General features: G+C 38.6%; 3 protein-coding genes across 4 annotated transcripts; 2 read left to right on the top strand and 1 right to left on the bottom strand.

Moving 5' to 3' along the window:
- The first annotated feature begins 37 nt into the window (after positions 1-37).
- LOC145484101 (centriolar and ciliogenesis-associated protein HYLS1-like) lies at positions 38-4,499 on the top strand. The gene is made up of 9 exons (XM_081462720.1): positions 38-203; positions 388-537; positions 895-998; positions 1,722-1,929; positions 2,290-2,451; positions 3,024-3,087; positions 3,228-3,309; positions 3,644-3,673; positions 4,205-4,499. Exons 1-9 carry the CDS (start codon positions 101-103, stop codon positions 4,304-4,306), a joined length of 1,005 nt encoding a protein of 334 aa, XP_081318846.1. The 5' UTR covers positions 38-100; the 3' UTR covers positions 4,307-4,499.
- LOC145484103 (large ribosomal subunit protein uL4-like) lies at positions 4,493-11,252 on the bottom strand. The gene is made up of 10 exons (XM_081462723.1): positions 11,038-11,252; positions 10,336-10,426; positions 9,623-9,773; positions 8,865-8,916; positions 8,615-8,732; positions 7,916-8,019; positions 7,197-7,244; positions 6,371-6,426; positions 5,867-5,934; positions 4,493-5,229 (listed from the first exon to the last, which is right to left on the bottom strand). The coding sequence occupies exons 1-10, from the start codon at positions 11,143-11,145 to the stop codon at positions 5,111-5,113; spliced, it is 915 nt and encodes a 304-aa protein (XP_081318849.1). The 5' UTR covers positions 11,146-11,252; the 3' UTR covers positions 4,493-5,110.
- A 78-nt stretch (positions 11,253-11,330) lies between these two features.
- On the top strand, positions 11,331-21,719 carry LOC145484097 (uncharacterized). Of its 2 annotated transcripts, XM_081462714.1 has the most exons (12): positions 11,331-11,703; positions 12,490-12,678; positions 13,088-13,215; positions 14,013-14,237; positions 14,708-14,802; positions 15,149-15,278; positions 15,731-15,816; positions 16,684-17,226; positions 17,700-17,763; positions 18,640-18,840; positions 19,289-19,357; positions 21,209-21,719. In XM_081462714.1, the coding sequence occupies exons 1-12, from the start codon at positions 11,553-11,555 to the stop codon at positions 21,290-21,292; spliced, it is 1,965 nt and encodes a 654-aa protein (XP_081318840.1). In that variant the 5' UTR covers positions 11,331-11,552; the 3' UTR covers positions 21,293-21,719. The 2 variants fall into 2 exon arrangements, with proteins under 2 accessions (XP_081318840.1, XP_081318839.1); XM_081462713.1 differs by lacking the exons at positions 19,289-19,357; positions 21,209-21,719 and having other exon boundaries at positions 18,640-19,279.
- Positions 21,720-21,781: the final 62 nt, after the last annotated feature.

Raw genomic sequence — 21,781 nt, 5'->3', positions numbered from 1 at the left:
CTATTCACACGCTGGAGTCTGGGCACTAGAAGTACCGTTGCTGTTGTTGATTTCAAGCAAATGGTGGAATACTTAATTTCGTAAAAAACGCTGTGAAATCATGGCTGAGAGCTTCGACTTCACGGAAGAAGAGATCAAAAGAAAGCTAGAACAGCTTGGCTATTCGAATATACCAAGTGACAAGCTAAGACTATTTCAAAGAGGTTTGTTGTCGTTACTTTGTACATTGAAGTTCTTGGGGCTTTGATCTATTTTATGAATGATCGATCAATGCAATTTTGAATACTTTGGTGACCCTTTTTGGGTTGTTTTGATTATACAGCTTAATTTGCAGTGTACATGCTAGAATATAAGTTTAAAGTGACTTTGAAGAAACTTTGTTTTTAGATCTCAGACAACTAATTGAATCGGAGAGAGCGAGCTCCAGCGAGAGCAGGCATCTTAGAAGTCAAGAAACGCCATCATCCGTCAGTGGCAGCTATTATACTGACAGTTACTTAGAGGGAAGTAAAGATGAAACCTCTTCATCTTCAAATGGTATGCAATGTATGCTAAATAAAGGATCGTCAATCAGTTTGAGACTTTTTTTTTTTACAGTGATCATGATCTGAGTCTAATTTCTCCTTAAAATAGTAACACAATGTAAGGGTACAGGTAGTGAGATAATTGGAACTGATCATGAAGGAACAATAATGATTACTGAATAAATAAGTTACTTAAAAGATCAGCTACCAGTAAAGATACGTTTAGTCCTGTGGAGTAATTAAATAGTGTGTTGAGCAGTTAGACATAGTTATCCCAACAACACAAATCATGAATAAGCCTGACTACAACACAGTTTTAAAAGCTGAAAATTATTGATGTCCTGACTGTGTAATTCTTCTTCTTATTTAGTTTTTGACAGTAGCAAAGAACGGCACCATGTGAATGATAGTTACAGATCCCCTTTGGAGGACACTGTTTTCCCTAGGACAAAGTCTGCACCAACTCTGACAAAGGTATTTTTAAGTCTGTGAATCAATGAACAGTTTAAGCAGTGAATATGACAATGTTTTCATCAGCGATTCATGCACATTTCTGCAGTGTTTTATTTATTTTCTCTTTCGTTGGCACATACCAACAGACCACATGTACAGTAGAATCCTGATTTTTCAAACCTCCAAGGGAATCTACAGTAAAATTGGTTGGAAAAATCAGAGATGTTGAGAAATTGGGGGTAAAATTACAGTGTTTGACCGAGGAGAGGGAAATGACTGTTGGTGTGAGTTATTGTGAGGATTGGGAGGATCAGAAATTGAGGGCATGAGAAAATAATCAGGATTCAACTAAGTGTGTACTTTAAACGGTTTGCTGCCCAGCCGGTGTCAAACGTGTACATTATAGAGCCTATGGGTTTAAGACTTACAATGAATTAGACTCTGTACAGGGTCGAACCTGTTTGAGATGCTCTGATAAAAGACCCAATTGGATATTCCCATCTAAAGATAATATTGGAGTATTCCTACATCAATTTCTTTCTTTCCCTCTTTTCTATTTACTCTTAACTCTTACAGCATGACTCCCTGGAAATAAGAATTAGAATAAGCTACCTGCTACGAGAACCCTTGCCCACTCCTGGCTTGGAACTTTCCACTTTGGTTTTGCCTGTCTTACTTATGATACTGTAATATTATTTTAATGCATTTTTCTGATCACTTCAAACTAATTTGTTGTTATGTTAGATAAGTCATCACCCTTTTGGCAAGGAGAATTTACATCACCACCAAACAAATCCTGGGCTAGTAAGAGGAGAATCAAGTTCCACAGCCAAAAGTTCTCCTCAGTCTGAGCAATCCAGACCAAGCAGTAGGAATATCAAGAGAAAAGTATTGAGAAGAAGAGATGGTGAATCCAGAGTGTTTGATGAATCATTTGCAAGTACTGATTCAGGTATGTTCAAATTTAAAAATGTAATAATTACATTATTATTTAAATTGTTTAGAGTACAACTAATGCATTGTATTGCAAAGAAATGGTAACTAAAGTTGTGAAATCTTATTTCATTTCCTGTGAATTGTACTTTTCTTTATTTCATCATCTAGTTTTTGATTTCCTTGTATAATGTATGTACAGTGAAATCAGTCAATTGACACTTCCTCCTAATATTGAAGTCATAAATTAGCACACCTAATTTAATTATAGTAACTAATTAATTAGAAAAAGAAACAAACAATGAAATGTTTTGCTTCTTTTTCAATGATTTTAGCTGCCATTCATGTATTATAAGTTACCAAACCCTGTTGATTTTAGTCACAGATATATCTGAATTGGAGCAAAGACTTAGAGACCTTCCAGTCAACACAACAGGTGAAATTGATGAAGCAGATGTCATCAGCGTACAGAGTGAAGGATCCACGGAACCTACTGACTACCGACCATGGGAAAATTATGCTGACAGAGCATTACCCTCCTGTGAGTAGTACTGAAGTTCCTAACACATTTTTGAAGGGATGCTTCTTTGGAATGATTCTATTTGGTTTTTAGGGGTATCCAATATTATTTGGTATTGCAGAGACCCTTGTAGGTTAGCATTGTGATTGTCATCTTCATCTTCATCATCATTATCACCATCATCATTGCTTTTCGAGCCAGTGGGCACAATTAAGGCCCATAACAACATTTGTGGTCATAACACCCGAGAGTTATTTTTCTTTGGCTCTATTGTCCAGATTTCATAATCAATTATGTATAATTGAATTTTTTTAAAAATATGGCAATCCAAGGGATAATATAGTACTGTAGGTTGGATAATATATTCCCCGAACTTAATTATTTTTTTAAAAAATCAAGGTGAAAAAGGTATTGTTAGGAGCAACAATATTATTATATTATTAAACAGTATTTATCTTGTAATTTCCTTGCAGGTAAGCAAATGAATGTCAGTTATAAATTGTAAATGTGAGAACAATTGCAGTAAGTAGTCAAAAGTTACTGAGAATTGATGGGATGGTTAAAATGTTGATAGACTTCTCATCTCCTTGCAGTTATTCGTCCATCTACTCGTCACCCTCATACACGGCAATTGAAGAAATCTGATCCTGTTTCAAGGTTGGATTTTAATTATTAGATGAATTTTTAATTATTTGAATGGTTAACTGTTTGTGACCAGAGAGTATTATACATTGTGTGCAGTTGCTAAAATTGCAGTGACATGACGTACATTATTCTTTTAACACATTTGACTGCAGATATCACCAATTTAAGTATGAATGGCAAGCAAACAAGGCACCAGGGGAAAAAAGTCACAAAAATCTGCGTTGGAATGTCAGGGTTAGTAATGATTTGATTATCAGTGATCTTTCAGTTCTGAATGCTTGGTTGCTATTAATAATGTATTTGTATTGACAAGGCTTGACTGAAAGTTTGGTACTTAGCATACATGTGAAAAGGACTAGTCTAGTCTTGTACTTTCAGAGAGGAATCTCCTTGGGTTTGAAAAGTATACATGGTCAGTTTGATTGTTGTGTTGTCCTGTGGTTGTTTCATAAGCCCACCTATACAGATGAGTATTTTGGCTGCTTAATTAGCTCTGTTCATCTCATTGATCTGAACACATTTAGAAGCCAAAACATCAATAATAATTGTTGGTCTTTGCATTTTCCAGGGAAAAATGTTGCAGTGTGACGTGTTTGAGGTTAGTCAAATTGGGCAATAACTGTACTTCTGTTACTATACTGTAATCTCCTTACGGTATCAAGACTTTTCTAAGCCAAGAGGTGATGTTAATAAAGGAAATGAAATCATCTTGGCAGCATCGTCTTGTTCTGACACTAAATTATATTCATGAGCAATAAAGAACATGTTTCAGGGATAGTACACTGTAAATTAGATCTCCTACAACCACCCAGGACCTTGAAATAAAAGTCTAATAATTTATTATTATTTAAGATCACAATTTACAATGCATAGACTACTTTCATAAATGGTGGCTAATTATAAATTCTTTTGCAAGTATTATTTTGAAGTTGGTAATTCAAAAGAATTTTTACTCTGAAACGAGGTCAGTAAGGCTAATTTAAATGCATACAAAAGAATTTTAAATTGGCAGCCATTTATGAAAAGGGTCTATTTTGTGAATTGTCTTTTACTGTTTTATAAATATTGAGTTTTTCACCCTACTTTTAGTAATTCTAATTCAATCTTCTACTATTTTTCTTTCAATCAGAAACCACAACATAACTTTGTTCCCAACAAATACGTAGTTCCAACAGATAAGAAGAGGCAAGCATTACGCTGGGAAGTCAGATCAAGTTTGGCAAGAGTTTAATAGTAACCAGCGATACACTAAATAAATGTGATTAAATATTTAACATACACTAATTGTTGTCAAGCACAATTTCCAGTTACTACATTAAAATGAACAATTTACTCACACAGTCACCTAGGCTAGGTTAATTATAAGCACATTGTCACATGTATACATATTTGATTGTAATAAATTATTTCACGTACTGCAGAAAGTTTTGGCTTGTTTTTTTTGTCAGCTTGGGGTTATGATATGGGTGAACCTTTTCAGGTGTTAAACCCCGGGAGACGGGGAACTCCATGTGAAAAGGTTTGGGATGCTCGACTTGCTCAGGGGTATAAATTGAGGATTCTAGTTTCACTTAGGGTGTCACTGATGACAAAATGTCACTATTTTTAGCTGTCAAAGCATCTTTTAGGGTGCACTCAAAGAAATTATAGTAATATAAAAATGCTCTTATTTCTGTTTTTGGGCCTGGTTTCTGCTGGTCTTTTAAGTCAAGTCTAGTATCACAGGCTCCTTTCCTGAACAACAGCTGGTAACCAAGCGTATTCCATTTAAGTGGTATCTTTTACAGGTCAGATAAAGCCCGAGCCACACCCAAATTGGTCTCCTTTAGGGGTTTGATTCAAATTTTAGGATGAGTATCCCCAATTTTTTTGTATCGGAGTTTCTCCAAGGGGGGTTAAACATCAGACCTTCATACCTCCTTCAAGGTGAAAATTAATGCCAACCAAAAACAACTATAACACTGTGTTATCAATTTTGTTTTACTAACAAACTGCAATATTATTTACACAGTGATCACACTGGAAAAAGGAAAAACTAGTCAAACTGATTTCTAAGTATTCTGTCATCCTCACAGTAATAATCTTCCAGCTCCTGGACAGCATCTAGGGTTAAGATGATATTCCTTCGGAGTAATATTGTGTAAACATCCAATTCTAGAAATGGAGACAAATAAATTAGTTTATGACAAGAATTTTTTGTCATATGTATCAACTTTTTGCAATTATTGGCTTTGAAATTATCAACATTATTTTTTTGACAACACATGCACACACACAAACACACACACACACAAAAAAAATTGTAGGAGAATCAAACACCAAATGGATACATCCCTAGTGATATCAAATAAAATAAAACCTGTCAATTTTTAATGTTGAGTTGATTTTCATTGTGGGCGAGTACAGCCCAGAAACTACTGACAACAGTCCATTGTTTAACTAGAGTTCCTATTCAACTTGATTTTCTCATTTGGAATACTGTGCAATGAAGCATCAAACAATGAGCTGTCACAAAAATTTGCTGAAGTAAGTTAGTGCCAGGGCTTGAACCTAGACCTCTTGATCCAGAGTGCAGTGCATTAACTATTACCCAGGCAACCATGTCTTGCACTCTTCTGACTATTAGCATCTAAAGTAGCAGCCATTCTGAGCTTTGCAGAACTGTCAACTAGAGTATGTGCAGTCCTGATGTACTACCAAATTCTCAGAACAAACTATGAGGAAAATGTATGGAAAATGGTAAGGGGAATTGATGGTTTGAGCTATGGACTAAGGCTTATTAAGAACATACTTTTCTGACATAGCACATCAACTCTCTCCATCTCTGCAGCGGCTTCCACTAGAATTTCATTTTGTTTGCTGTAGGAAAAGAAAAATACAATGTGTTACTGCTCACAAATTTGCAGCATCAAACAGCATTGCCTGTATGATGACTGTTGCTGCTAGCTATAGGTACACTGGCAAGAGTAAAGTACGCACACTGATACTCATGAATGCCTCTTTGCACATCCTGTTTTTTATCCCCCTGTGAGAGACATCTAACAGTAAGACTCAACCCCCAAACTTCTAAAACTGATGCATCAACTCTAGGGAGACATTGATGTTTGTTTGGTTACTGCACCGATTTCACTTTTGCCCTGCGATACCATAGTACGATAGTTTACTTTTGTTATCTTGTTAACGAGTAAGATAAATATCTAATCCAGTCCAAACAATTTGCTTTAAGATAAATTATTTTATTATAAGTGGATTAGATTTTGTTATCAATTGGTAAAAGGGATCCATAACAACTTACGAATCAACAAGGACAGCATCTGTCCAGCCTCTCTTCTCCAGAAGTGGAATTAAATCCTGCAATTTAGAGAACAACAAGTCCTCATTCACTCATGCATTCATTCATTCATTCATTACTAAACAGAAACAAGGTTCTACACAGTCCTTCAAATTTGTTTTCTTCTCTTATCTTAGGTGGTGGCCTCATGGTCAGTGAATGCAACTCTGGATCAAATGGTCCAGGTTCAAGCCCTGGCTGAGGGCATTGTGCTGTGTGTTTAGGAAAGACACATGACTTTACTGTAACAGTGCCTCTCTCCACCAGGTGTATAAATGGGTACAACATTTAATACTGAGGGTAACCCTGCAATGGACTAGCATCCCATCCAGGGGGGAGAAGAAATATTCCTGGTCATTTCATGCCACAGAGACCAGGATAAGCTCTGGCCTGATGGGCCACTTGGCTTGTATGTAGACTTAACCTTTTTTTCACCCTTTTTGATCTAAATGATGGATTCATGAATACAATGGCATGTGACATGTTTAATGAACAGCTCCAGAAAATCTTCACTGGAATTCTAGAGGGGTGGGGAGATGAACCATTAGACTTCCTATGAGGAGTAGGCCTGAATATCTTATCCTGTTAATCCCTTTCTCCCAAATTTCAATGGAACCCTCAGTCTATCAATATATGCCCAATGATAACGAAGAAAGCATGCTCATTAACAGCTCAGCTAGCCATTAAGCCACTTTGCCCTCCATGATAGGGTGGAGTTTTCACTTCTTTAAAGTCCTACCATATTTCAGACCTCCAAAAGAATAGGTTATTACTAAAACTAAGCACGTACCCGATCACTCTCAATGTCGTCAAATGAATCAACAATGTGCAAGTCACCCTGTTGAAGAAAGGGGAAATTTTTTTCAGGTAAATTGTTACATGTACATTTTTCAAAGGCACTCTCCTCTGCAGAGGGCTCTTTTGTGATGCTTTGACAGTAAGCTGGTAATTTGGAGGCTGGGGAGAGGGAAAAATGGAAGCACACAGGGAACACTGGGAAGGGGAAAGAGGGAAGAGAGGCCTCTACTCCTGCCCTTTTCCTATTCCCATCGTCCCCTACATGCCTTCCCAGTCCCAATATTCAATTTCCCATAGGGATCCTCTACAGAGGACCTGAGTTTCAAAGGGATGATGATACTCAGGAGGTTTTGGAAACCTTTATTTGACCTTAAGTACTGATCTTTGGTTAATCGGTTGTTAACCTCTGGAATCTCTTCAAAATCTTTGGACAATAGCAGGTTCAGTCATTAATCATGTGATTGGGCTTTTGTATATTAAACTCATGACACAAAATGTGCCTTTTGTGTTTTGTAATAGCATCATAACTTCACTTATCATGGCTTATTGCCCACTTGCCCATAGGTCTGTAATCTGTTTTATAGCAACACAGCCATGTACATGTACATGCATTGCAGACCCTATTATATTAAAATAGCATATTAATTCTGTAGAATTATCATATTTGTTTTTTTTAAGTGTGTTATTATTACAACAGAAAGAGAACCTGACCTGAGCATATCTGACTGACAGAGCTGTTCGCAGACCCATTCTCCTGACTTTTTTTGGTAATGAGTATTTGTAGCTCCTTGGTACAGGACCATGTACCCTGCCACCTGAAGGAAATGCACTCATTTTATCAGCACTTCATTTCTCCTTTCATTGACACAATGTCATTCATTTGTTGTAATATTCACCTCAGGAAGCAAATTGCTTCTGACCACCTTGGGACTTAATGTTATGAAAAATGATATAAGATTTCAATTAGTTAAAAAAATATTTTATTTATTTATTTATTTATTTATTTATTTATTTATTTATTTATTTATTTATTAAATAATATTTAGAGATGAAGCCACATCAGCCCTAGCTGGGTTTCATGCAGGTCCTCTATCCTGATCAAATTGGAATTTGGAAATGTTGGTTTTTTAGCAGGGAGAAAAACTGGAGAACCTGAAGAAAAACCCTCGGAGAAAGGTAAGAATCAACAAAAAAACTCAACCAACACCAGGTTAGAATCAAACCCGGGCCACAATGGTGGGAGGCAAGCACTCTCACCACTGCGCCAACCCTGCTCCAATATGGAATGGGCCACTCAGTAAATAAAAAGACCCTTACAACATGTCAGTTGCCATCTTACAGTAATGTGATACCCATGAGACAATACTTGAACACATCAGTTCCACAGTCCCTAAGTACATGTAAATGTACCTTTCCTCCACTGAGGAGCCCTTATGCTGCCTTGCCGAGCTCTCCCAGTTCCTTTCTGTCTCCAAGGCTTTCTTCCACCTCCTCTCCTCTCACTACGGTTCTTGACTTTAGCAGTACCCTGTGAAATGACAGCAAATAACTTATTAACACTGCCATGTTACAACAATGAGACTTTTATCCAGTTTCAGGCATAAACTTAAGGAAAACTATAAAAACAGCTTGGCTCCTAAGTGACAACAAAGCAACTTACTGCTCTCTTTTTAGCTCTTTGCCAAACAACAACTCTGTGTAAAATGTCAATTCTGAAATCATAATAAATCATAAATCATAATCATATGTCATTTTATGTTTCAGTTTCCTTAGATATAATTATTACATACATGTACCTATATTAGAGAATCTGTCAAGTTTAATATTAACAAGATTTCCATTCACTGTTGCATTTTGGATGGTTGATGACCATTCAGCCACTGAGTGAATACTGTATTTTCCTCACAGTCAAACCAAGTGAAGCATACCCCTCAAGATTACATTAATGTATTTGATTATTTGAATATTGAACCCGCTAATCATTTCAAGAATGCAATAATGAATTGATTATTTGAATATTGAACTCACTAGTCATTTCAAAAATCAATATTGAATTGATTTTTTTGAACAGTAAACCCATTAACCATATTCTTGGAACAACTAGTGGGTTCAATTTTCCTATAATCAATTCATTATTGCATTCTTGAAATGACTAGCGGGTTCAATATTCAAATAATCAATTCATTATGAGGGGTAGGCTTCAGAAAAAGTTACTCAAGTTAAAGGAGCTAAGTCACAGTTTACACATCTTGAACAGTTTAGCCTCAATTTTTCAAGTTTGTTTGTAATCTGCAATATTCTTCTCCATTCTTTACCATCCTAACTTGTTCCTCCATGGTTTATTACTACCATGATCTCTTTGGTGTTTTTCTATCTTTGAATTCTTTTAAATAACGACAACTTGGCCATGACACTTACCTTGGATTTGTTCCAAAAACAAATTCATTTAACTCTATAATTCCTAAAGGATCTTCCCCAGTGAGGGATGTCACCCAGGCCAGAATTCCTGAGTCGCGGTTTTCATAATCTCTCACAGAAATAAACTTACAAACACTTGGACTGAACACACCTGTACCAAGAGAAATAATGAAAACAACTTTGTAAAAAAAATAATATAGACACATCATGGGCAAATCTGGGCAGATATGATTAATAATTTCCATGTTGAGAAGACCTTGTTTGAGTCCTGGGAAACACAGTGGCCTAATATGGTTAGCGCGCTGGACCAAGCTTTCTGAGTTCAAGCCCTGGTGGCGATCATTGTGCTGTGTTCCTTGGCAAGATAGTTTTTTCACACTATGTCTCTCTCCATGCAGGTGTTTAATTATTGTAAATGGGCCAGGCACTGGAAGATGAAATGCTCAGGGCTAGTATCCCATCCAGGTGGAGTACAAATACTCCTTACCTAGTCACTCCATACTATGAAACCCGAAGATAAGCACTGGCCCAATGACCACCGAGTTCAATCAAAAACTTACCTTGGCAGAAAGAAGCACTGAGATCGACATGCAAGACATGCTGAGAAAAAATGTCTGACAATGCAAGCAAGAGTGCCAGTCAGAGTCAGTTAGGAAATGTACCTTATTTACTCGTCATTTTCGGTCATTTTAATTTCATCATTTTTCACTCACCATAGCTAGGCAATGTTTCTATGTCCAGAGGTTTTGGCTTTGGCGGAGGAGCTAGAGGTACTGCACGAAAATACCAGCGCTTGAATGGCACCTGAAATATAGGGAAATAATCTTTGTCAGCAGCATAGCTTCCCAGCTCTCAGTACTAACTCAAAGACCAAGGCTCCCCAATTTAACTTGACCATTCTTTGGTTCCTAGTCAGTGGCTCAATAGAGCCCCCTCCACCCCTCCCCCCGGTGGGAACTCCCAAATGAAAAGGACAGGGTGCTCATCGTACCTTTCAGGGGTTAGAAAAGCAGTTTTGGTACCTCTTAGGGTGTTTAACCTCAAGGGGTCCTCAGTGGTACCTTTTAGGGTATTGAGCCGCAAAAAATGACTGGAGATTAATTGTTGTTTTACAATTGGTACCTTTTAGGAGTGAAAAACATATCAAGCAATGCCCACAAAACAGGATCATGTACCTTTTGGGGGTTCTTCTCAAAATTTCTGACGAGCATCCCCGCCCTTTTATTATGGGATTCCCCCCCCCCCCCTCCATTCCCCCCTGGGCTTCAACCTGTCTTCCATCTCAGCTACAATGAATTTTAAACAAAGTTGATTGCCGATTGCAGTGAAAATGAAATTGAAAACGAAAATCATATTTAGATAAAAGTAGCTTATAACAGAAAATAGAATTTTCCAACGAATACATAAAAACTGACCTGACATGACGGTAATATGTTTATTCCAGCACGACTTGAGTTGATCAAGGAGCGAAGTCCTGTTACTACTGGCAAATGACACCGAAGAAAACGGCTAACCAACGCCATTGTAATAAGGGCCTCGAAAAAAAAAAATTAGTGCAAAACGTTGTCTGTATTCAAGGAGACATTTAGCGAAAGAATGAAGTAATCTTGCTCACATTGTACTCTACACATCCGCCATGTTTACCCATGTGTTTCTGAGACGCTACAATAAAAATACCTGACATACTTATTGTTTGCAAGGGAATCCGCTGTACGAAAACAATGCTGTTACAAAACATGGCGGACGTTTTCACAATCAGGATAAAAGCACTCCGAACAGGAATATCGGCTTGTGAATTCAACATGCATTGACTTATCCGTCAAGAAATGTGTTTATCCATTATATATTCGTTCTTGTATCGTGGAATGGCCAGCAAACAGCTGTCTTATATTTTCACGTAGACGATGTTCATGTTCCCGAGCAAGTGTTCATGGTTAAACTGCTGAGGATGCAAAAACGACCGTCATTCAGTGCAACCAAAGATGAGATTTGTGATGTTCAAAATGAACCTATTGTGCAAAAGTTGTTCGAGGATGCGATAGAAGTTTTGCGTCTTGCTGGAGCGTATGAAAAAGATACTGGTAAAGTTTCCGCCCTGGCTTTTAGGCTAGTCCATTTTTTATCTGCACCCCTTCTATTAAGGATCTAGAAAATATGAGGGGTGGGGGAAGTCTTTAAAGGCTGTTTCTGAGGGCGCAACTGTGTCGGCGCCTTTAATCTTTTAATAGAATTCTGAAGAAGGAAGTGTAAATTCAGCACTTTCCTTTTTATATGGGGGGGGGGGGGGGGGGGCAGTAAAATTCAAAGTCCCTCAATAGGGGTTTGCAGATATTAAATGGAATGGCCCTTAATAAGCTTACGCTTAAGTATATCTTTCATCAAGAGTCAATTTATCGTAAGTATCCTGGGTACTATTCTTAGTGTCCGGGGTGTTTTAATGATTTAATTTCTTTACCTGCTTCACGTGTTTTAATCAGTCTCAAGTGGTGCTTTCATAGCTAGAGGACTCCACACTCTGGAGATACCTGAGATTTCACCAGGAAAATGTTACGTTACGGAGATTTGTGTGGTGCACTGGGTTTTTACTTTCTGCAAACAAAAATTCAAAACTGAACGACAACAGTTGTCGTTCAGTTGTATAGTGTCAGAGAACAGTTACTGTTCGGTGACACTATATAAATTATTGTAGAACTAGAGTAGGGTATGTTACCTACGATGTTATCAGAATGGAAAATTTTGGATTGAATACCACATGTTTCACAAGTACAATGTGAAACACTTTGGGCTACTCCCAAGTAGGTTTGTGGTAATAATGCTGTACATAGTAAAATTGATTTAGTTCACTGTTTGATGTTTCTTTCAATAAGTTGAGTTCTCAAGTACTGAAGTGAGTCATCAAGGTATTCAGCAAGGATTTGGACGAGAGAAGAAACAACTGGAGCAAAACAATGGAAAACGAGCAAAGAAACCAGCAGCTATAACAAAATCGAAAAGAAGAAAACTAGAAAGAGTGAAGGTCCCAGTTACTACCTTGAAAAAAACGAAGCAAGTTGAAGGTAAGTATCATTATAGAAGTAAGTTTAATTATTAGTTATTAAGCAATTTGCAAAGGTTTTTAACTGCAATTTCCGTTACACCATTCAATGTTTCTTCAATCTCCCAACCAGCTGCAAAATTTTTTAGTTGTTATAAATTATGCAAATATATGAATGCAAAGGAAACATAGTGTACTAATCCCTAGGAAGATCTGAATGCATTGTTTTGCTGGATGTGCCAGTCCTGAGTCCTGGAACCCATCTTAATTAATGCCATTAGGAGAGGCACATGTCCTGAATGAATATAATGAACAACTTTAAAATGGCTCACTGTCCAATCATTGTTGTTAAATTTGTAGTTTTTACAGACTCTTGTTGAACTAATTGGCGCACAAACTTGTTTCATTTTGGTTGTCGTATTTATTTTTAGTTCCAACAGAAGAAGAGCAAGAGGGTGCAGTACAGAGGATGTTGAATTATATCTACCAGATGCCTGCCCAAGAAACCTTCAAACCTCCTGCTCTACCATATGTCTCATTTACATCGGATGAAGCTGATGTAAAGTACCATTCTTGCCATTCCAAAACAATTTCTGCTTTGATAAGAAATGAGATTCTGAAACGGAGTCAATGCTTTTAATGATCACAAGCTTTTGATGCTGTCACAGCATCTTTCTCAAGTTAATATGGTGGGAATCTATTTGTCACATGAGCTTGGGTGGACTATTTGTCACATGAGCTTGGGTGGACTAAGTCATATGCCAAAACATCCCTGTGTTGAGCAGGAAGTTCAAATCCACAGTCTCAATTGATTGACAGGGACTGGCACAGAATTTCCAAGGCCTCACAACTTCTTCTTCTGAAGTTTTTTTCTTCTCTTGCTGCAACAGCCACCTTACTGTCTTCCAACTAATAGATTCTCTACCATATTCAATTGAGAAAGATGCTGTGACAGCATCAAAAGCTTGTGATTGCTAAAACATTGGCTCTGCTTCAGTATCTCAATTCTTATTAAGTCTACTACAGAGTTAGGAAGCAATACCTTTACTTGAACTTTCTGCTTTGATATGATTAATCATTCATAATATTAAAACATTTATTTTTATTAATTTTTATGAATCTTAATTCCTTTGTTACTTACATTCTTGGTCTTATTTACATGTAGTTTAGTAATATTGCTTTAAAACTCTAACTTATTAATTAAAAACACAATGTTTAGTTTGCTGCACACGAAGATATACACTAGCTTGGGTTTTAACTTGTGGATAGTCTTTACCAATGTGAATGGTTATAAGTGACAATGATCTGCTTTTGCTGTGCTTTGCTCTCTCCATTCTTTGGTTATTTATAAAATAGGAATGTGAGAATACCACCAACGATGATCCAAACTCCTGTGAAAGCATTCAAGACTACACTTACTTATCAAATGAAAAAGACATTGCTTTGTGGAAGATGCTGGTTGCCTCACCAACCAACTGCAATGTTTTTGTGGGGGGCTTGGACCATGGTGTGACATCAGAAATCTTACATGCTGCATTTGAAGTCTTCAGTTTAAACAAAGAAGACAAAGCTGCGATAAAGGTAGTGTTGAGAAGTAACTGCCGCTAAGTGCAAACATGTTGCGCAAAATGTGTCCAGTAGTCTCTATCAACCATCAACAACCAAAACAGCAACGTTCACTTTGTAACTTAGTGTTGAATTAATACGTTTAATTCCCATCAAAGCTAAGTTGACCTCTCCCAGACTATCCTGAAGCCTCCTGGATACAGACCAAATCTCCTGGTCTCCTCTGTAGGTCACCAAATATCTTACATATAGATACAAAGAAAATGTCGAAAGTACATTTTTCAGACATATTTTAACCGACATTTGGCATTTCTGGGGAAATTTTTGGCAAAAAATAGGTTGGGAAATGGAATGTGGGCAAAATTTGGGCTCTAACGTCCCCCCCCCCCCCCCCTGACACACACACACCCCTTTAGGACCCTCATTATTTGTAAGCACATGCTGCACACTGGAGGTATATTTAAAATGTCTTGTTTTACTTGCAGACTCATGTGGTGATGGATGTTGTTAGATGTCAGTCAAAAGGTTATGGATTTATATCATTTCCTTGCAGAAGATCAGCTGAGTTAGCCATGATATGGTGAGCTTTGTGTTTATGAAATAAGAATACTACCATGTTTAGTACTTACGAGTACATAATAACCCCAGCCTAAACCCAAATATATATTAATAAATATTTTGTTCTGGTTTGTTGGTTGTTTTGTTTTGGGATAGGGATAGATGAATTGTTGAAAACAATTTTAGCCAAGGTGCACATGCCACACAACTTAAACTGCTTCATTGATAAACTCGTCGTTCCAAAAGTTTAATGAATAACGTAATTAATGCAAGGAATAGGTAAGGGGTTGTGAACAAGCAGGGCAGAATGTAATGTTTTTATGTTACAATGTATTTGCATTTAAAATGTAGCTTTGTATTGTCTATAGTATGCAGGATTTTGAAATCTATGGTCGTGCTATGCAGTTGGGCTGGGGACAAGAAAACAGAGATGAACAGCCATCGAATAGTGAATGCTTCAGAGAAACCAAAATAAGCCAAAAGCAGTATGAAAAGAAGGTAAGACTTATACAAGGTGATCAATGTACATTAAACTGAACTGTATCAAAATCAGTAAGGATAGTTTACCAGTACTTCAGAGTGTGTGATTGAGACTGTGAACTTCTGAGAGCCTGCCAAGCAAAGTATAAAATTATGAAATAAATTACAACATTTAGAGATGAAGCTGCATAAGCCTTAGATGGTTTTCATGCAGGTCCTCTATCCTGGTTGAATTGGAATTTGGTGATGCTGGTTTTTGTGGAGAGAGGAAAACCAGAGTTCTAACCCAGAGAAAAACCCTCGGAGCAAGGCGAGAACCAACAACAAACTCAACCCACATGTGAACCCAGGCCACATTAGTGGTAGGCAAGTGCTCTCGCTGCTGCGCTGTCCCTGCTCCCCTGTTAAACCGTTCACAGATGAATTTTTTTCAACAATCTTCATTTCATCTGGTAACTTCTTTTTTCTAGGAGTCTCCCTTGAGGACCCTGGCGAAACCAAAAGGAGACATCGTTTCTGATACAGTATATTGCAATGAAAAGGAGTTTGCACTGAAGTAAGCTGTCACTCTCTGTCTGTCACCATCTTGATAGACAACTAATTATCTTTAATGAGCATGACAGGGGGTGGGGTGGCAAGTTAGAAAACGAGGGAAGGGAGCCATGAAAAAACTTTCTCCTTTGCAGAAATCCTTTGTCACACATTCCTTCCTCAGTTAGTGAGGAGCCAAAGGAATGTCTGCACAGAATGCTGTGTAAAAAGAGAGCAGGCCCAACCTGCAAACAGCATTATTAAGATGGAGGGAATCAAAAAAAATAAAAATATATATATTTTAATTTATTTTGCAGAAGCAAATTAATTAGAGAGTTTTAGGAGTAGCTAGGAGTGGCCTAAAAGGTGGGCTCGATTTCTGCAGCTCTCTCAAGTTTTTCTTCGTTTTGTGGGCCTCTTTCCAAAACAGCGGCTGGTAAGTAATCGAGTCTACCATGAAGGCCTACCATGAATGGAAACGTGAAACAGGATAAAAGGGTGCAAGATGTGGGAAGTTCAGGTCCCCCGAGCTGACTCTCACCTCGTCACCTTCCCCCGTCACACCCCTCCTGATCTAACATCCCCGGAAGGAATGACTGCAAATTTATACTTTCGATCAGAAGAATTTACACATTGACATTAGGGCTAATTAAGGTCTTCCCTTATCTTTTTTATGCCTTCTCCTGGCTGAAGCACACAGTTGTCTCTCGTTGCTCACTCACGTCAGACGTATCATGGATCTCCGTAGAGCATAATGTATGCCACCCTTCAATGTGGAGTCTCTCAGATGGAATTGATCGCAGAGGTCTTTCTGGCGGGCAACACAATAAATAAAATTTGTGTGCATAATGAGACACTTTTGTTTATTTAGGGTATTTTACACCTTTTGCAGACCAGTTTTAAAGAGACGCTCTTCAAGGTGGGACCAAGAAGTATCTAAAAGGTATAAAAGAATTGGTGAATCAGCGAAACTTGGTCAGTCACAAGGAGAACCAAACCAGGAAAACAAAGAAGAGAGTTTATTGTCAGAAGAACGTAATCCCATCTCACTACATCACGAGGAGTTTGGCACGAAAGAATCTAGTTCAGAGCAGGAAGAACATACAACATCTGATCCGCTTTCAGTGAACAAACACACTAAAACGCAGCCAGCGGAGAACAGAATAATACTTGTACATGGAAATGAGATTAACTGTAGTCCTGCTGTTAGCACAAGAAACCAGCTCAGCGTTAAACTAGACGACGAAACTGATTTTCTGAGAGTTTCGAGTCATTCGAGTTTGGATATGAAAGGGACACATAGCGAAAATGAACTTTTACCTTCTCTGTTCGGAGAAGGGCAAGATCCAAATGAAATTAGTGTTACTGCAAATGACAATGGAGTCGACAAGAGGAGTTCAGCCGATGAACGGGAAACTTTGTGTGAAAAAGCTAGGTAAAGAAAGCCTACCGGGTAATTATAGAAAATCAATCTTATTTGACTGTCAGTTTGCAACTAAAATACCAATGCGAAGTTAAAATAAAACTTTGAAACCGCTAGCGTAAGAATGCGCAGGCAGTTTTGCAAAACGCACCGAGAAACTGCAGACGAAGTATAAACGATTGATTTTGCTTTTTCTTCTGGTTGGTTGAAAATAAAGAACTTCTTCGTCGTCGAATAGATATTTAAATGTTTGGCAAATCAGATTTGGTGCGAAGGCTTTATTTGGCCCGGTTATTAAAAATTACAAAAATGTTTGGTAGCTTTTCTTTTCTGTTCGAGCCGTTCGTTTTAGTAAAAAAAAAAAATTCACTACTTACTGTTAGTTTTTTCGCTAGTGAACCTTCTGGTTTTATGTTTAATACCACATTACTTTTTATTTTGCTCGACTAATTTTACTGTTTGCATTTTTTTTTTCCGGTGAACAGCCACAGTGATCAGAATCCAAGAAGAGCGATTCAGTGGCTTACACATGACCAGAAAGTCGCAATGGTAAGAACAGTATTTTATGCGCTAACCTAACACCATAGTATTTGTTTTCTTTCTGTTTCCCTCTGATGGACTTTCAATACTTATATTTTAAGAAATTTGGGCCTGAGTGAGACCTTTTGATTTTGTATTCACACGCTCGAGATCTGGCGCGAAAAATTCCATTGTGGTGACATAGTTGTGTAAAGACCCGTGATTGGTTGCTGCTCAGTTTTCAATTTTCGCGAGGCAAGTATCAGCCAATCATAGACGCTGAAGCGATCTCGGTAGAGCTACGTCATCAGTGTACAGAAATTTTCGGGTCTAATTTCAGACATCTTTCGAGCAGGATAGAGAAGTCTTTTTTGCTCGGGGCAGGCATGAGCTGCACGTGTCCACTTTTATTTTCAGTCTAGACTAGGGTTTCGTTCAGCTCTTAGCTGTTTATCAACTTGATGCTGTAAAGCCCTGCTTGCGTCCTCGTTCCATCAAAAAATAGAAAGTAAAATGCGAATGGTCATATGATAAAATGCTTATTGACTGAGTGGGAAAACCGGGCGGGAAAATATTTGTCTCGAGGTCAGGAGGTACGGTCGGACCTCGCTGCGTTCGGTCCGTGCGTCCTGACTAAGAGCCAACTATTAACCCATCCGGTCTGACCTCACTCCGCGCGGTCCGTACGTCCTGATCTCGAAACAAATATTTTTCTGTCTGGCCCTCCCACTCAGTCAATAAGCATTTTATCAACTTAAATCTGATAAACAGCTAAGTGAATCACTTGCCGCCAACATAGCAAGACAGTTTTTCTCTGTAACTCGTTTGTCAGCTATAAAGCTGATTCGAGTTCTAAAACAACTTTTAGACAAGCTTTCTTTAATTGGTGTTTTCGCCCTTACGCAGATAAAGTCCGTTTGTTCAAAGCTTCGCGCTCGTGGGGTACGAGGCCATCTGGGAGTGTTTGGTTTTCTTTACGTGGCTGATAACAGTCGACTGTATGTAGTGTGTGCTAAACATGTGACACAGACACAGCTGCTTGACGAGTTTAAAGTGTTTGGGACTGCGGAGGTTAAACTGAACTGCGATGTGAATGGATTTTCTAAGGTATTAGTCATTCACTTTGTCTCACCGAATCTCACAGCTTTCCTTCTTTCCTTTCTTCCTTCTCAGTCATTCTGTTTTCCATCGTCTTTTTTCCTTTCACTTCCCTTAACTCCCATTCCTTCTTTCCTTCCTCCTTCCCCACCCTCCCTTTGTTTTTGCTTGCTAATGTTTGCTGTTAAAGTCTGGAAGGACTGAAAAGTCTCTGAAGAATCTCTTGGCCGAGACGAAATGCCGGGTTAGACTTGCCACAAACTATTTTCTTCACAAGTATTTGACAGTTCTTTATTGCTTAAGTTTTTGTACTATTAAAATCCGATTCCTTCCCGGTCTCTTATTACGTATTCACTCTACACGTTTCTTCATTTGTGACTCAAACGTGCTCTCTTTCGTTCATTTTTTTATCGTTATGTTCATGTATTTGCGTATTATACGTTCTTTCTCTTGTTAGGGCTGTGCCTTTGTTCAGTACACGGACAGTGTCAGCGCAGAAAGGGCAATAAAACAGCTCCATGGAAAGGTGAGAAACCTGAGTGAGCTATTTTCTTACATGAGAATGGCAATCTAAACGTGTCCAAAGGATACTACTCAGTTCACAAACCGTATTCGTCGGCAATCATCCGGAACATTTCGTGATTTGCTCGCTTTGTCAAACTCCATGATTCCATAGAGAGAAGCGAGAAAGAACGGGAAAAGCAACGAACACGATGTAACTCCCCCCCCCCCCCCGCCACAGTTCTCTGTTTTGTACAAAGAGAATTGTCACGGGAGAAATTTAGTCGCCAGCGCCCCCCCTCCCTTGCGTTCCGTGCTCTGCACTCGCTTTACTCAATGTTTATCTTCGATTTCTCGTACTCTACCCTCTAACATCAATCTGTAATAAACGCTGCCCTCTCTTCCGTTATAAATTGGGCTGAAAATACCTCCTCCATTTCCTACCCTCTGGGGAAATTCCGTCCTTATGATCACTTTTTCGTTTTTGCTTCACGCAACAAAGGAAATATTAGACGTCTGTATATAGGCCATATCTAACCTAGATCCTGGGGAAAGTTGGGTGATGGCAAAGTACGCGTGTCGCCGCTCGGTATTTGTGCGTTCAACAGTTTACGTTCTCCAGAATACGTATAATTTGGTCATTTCACGTTGTTAGGGACCTTACGCATGTGCGACGGCGACGGCGAGGACGACGCCAAGTAAAAAATGTGGTTCTATTTTACCTTGGAATTTCGCATATATTTGAAACTGTCCAGTGTGTCTGTCGGTATTAAAACTTGCCCCGGCTGAATATGCTACGAATGCGTTCAGTTCCAAATAGAAATACGAAAAATTAGCCGTTGTGGTTCACGTTCTCCAGACAACGCAGAATATGGTCATTTCACGTTGCTGTTTTGCAGAGGACGGCAAAGAAATGTACCAAGAATTATAGTGCACGTGCACAGCCATTGTTCTGGTTATTAAACCTTTTGTTTGGTGACGTTCTCGTTGCTGTTGCCGTCGTGTTTTGCGTAAGGTCCCTGTTGTTTTGCAGAGGACGGCAAAGAAATGTACCAAGCTTCAAAACGCACGTGCACAGCCATTGTTCCGATAATTAAACCTTTTGTTCGGTGACACTCTCGCCGCCGTCGCCACCGTGGTTTGCTAAAACTCCCTATTAGTGTACATCGGCGGGAGAGGAAAGTCCAAAGTAAAACTACATGATATCACATTGGTCGGGAAACGAGGGTGAAAGTCAGAGTGAAATTCATTTTCGAGAAGGGAATTTGCAACTGTAACATGCGATAAAAAGATGGTTAATTGATTGAAATAAACATGTGAAGTAAGAAAAATCAACGCCACATACGGGGCGCAAGTTTCCGAGACTACGGTTCTAACGTTGGTGATACCTTACTAAGGGGACTACTAGCAGAGTCGCTTTGATCTTTCCTAGATTTCTACCTTCTAAGATAAGTCGGGAAAGAGCGTAGAGCGCGCGAGAGAAAGAAGAGCTAGGAGAAGAAAGAAAAGTACAATTAGCCACGCCGAACCACCTGTTCGGTGCGCAATTGACCTTTTCTTCTCGTCACGCAACTTGTCATGTAACTTGTCACGCAACTTTTCAAGATTGCGTGACAGTTTTTCCCCTCTTTTCCTGTCAGGTCCTTGTAGAGAGCTTGTTTACATGTCACCTGTGCATCTTCTACGATTAATAGATATGGCACTACCTCAGATATCTTATTTAAAGATATTAGGTTAACAGCTAACTGAATGCCTGTGTGCTTTCTTTCTGCTGGTGTCATACACAACACTTGCTCAACATGCAAGATGTGAAACCAGGTGAAGCACTCCCTCTTTGAACATAATTGTCACTAACAATTTTTGTTTGTAATCACAGGTCATTGGCGGTATGCCCATTAAAGTGATGGTGGCCGAACCCAAAGTTCGCAAAGGATCATGGCAAAAGAAGACTGTGATGTGACCGTGGTCTTGTCAAATAACTGCATACACTGGCTTCTCTTGGAATCCAAATTCAATATGGAAATGCTGTTCTGGAAGTATTGGCCAGTAAAGAAATTAATGCAATGACTAGCAAGACTGATTACATACTGGTTTCTGGGACAGAAGGGTACAACTCCCAAAAGAGACAGGGGTGGTCATCTTAAAATAAAAAAAATAGGTGCTTGCTCAGCTTGTTTAAACCTCAAATGACAAACAAAAATTTATCCTGGTTCATGGAAACAAAGTACTTGTGTGCAAAATCCCAACAGCTGTATGTTGTTTAAGAGTACCAGTAACTCTTTCAAAACTACAAGTAACTGGTGCGATTTTGTTACCTCTTATCAATACCAAAAATGACTTTGAGGCCATGTCCACAAAACAACACTGTGATACAGTTTAGGTTTTCTTTCCATAAACTTTTAGCTAGATCACCTGTGAAATCATCACTTAAAACAACCAAATAAACAAG

Source organism: Orbicella franksi, chromosome 4 (genome assembly GCF_964199315.1).
Source record: "Orbicella franksi chromosome 4, jaOrbFran1.1, whole genome shotgun sequence".
Lineage (NCBI taxonomy): Eukaryota > Metazoa > Cnidaria > Anthozoa > Scleractinia > Merulinidae > Orbicella > Orbicella franksi.
The sequence above is the reverse complement of the archived record's forward strand: the minus strand, read 5'-3'. Positions and strand labels throughout refer to the sequence as shown.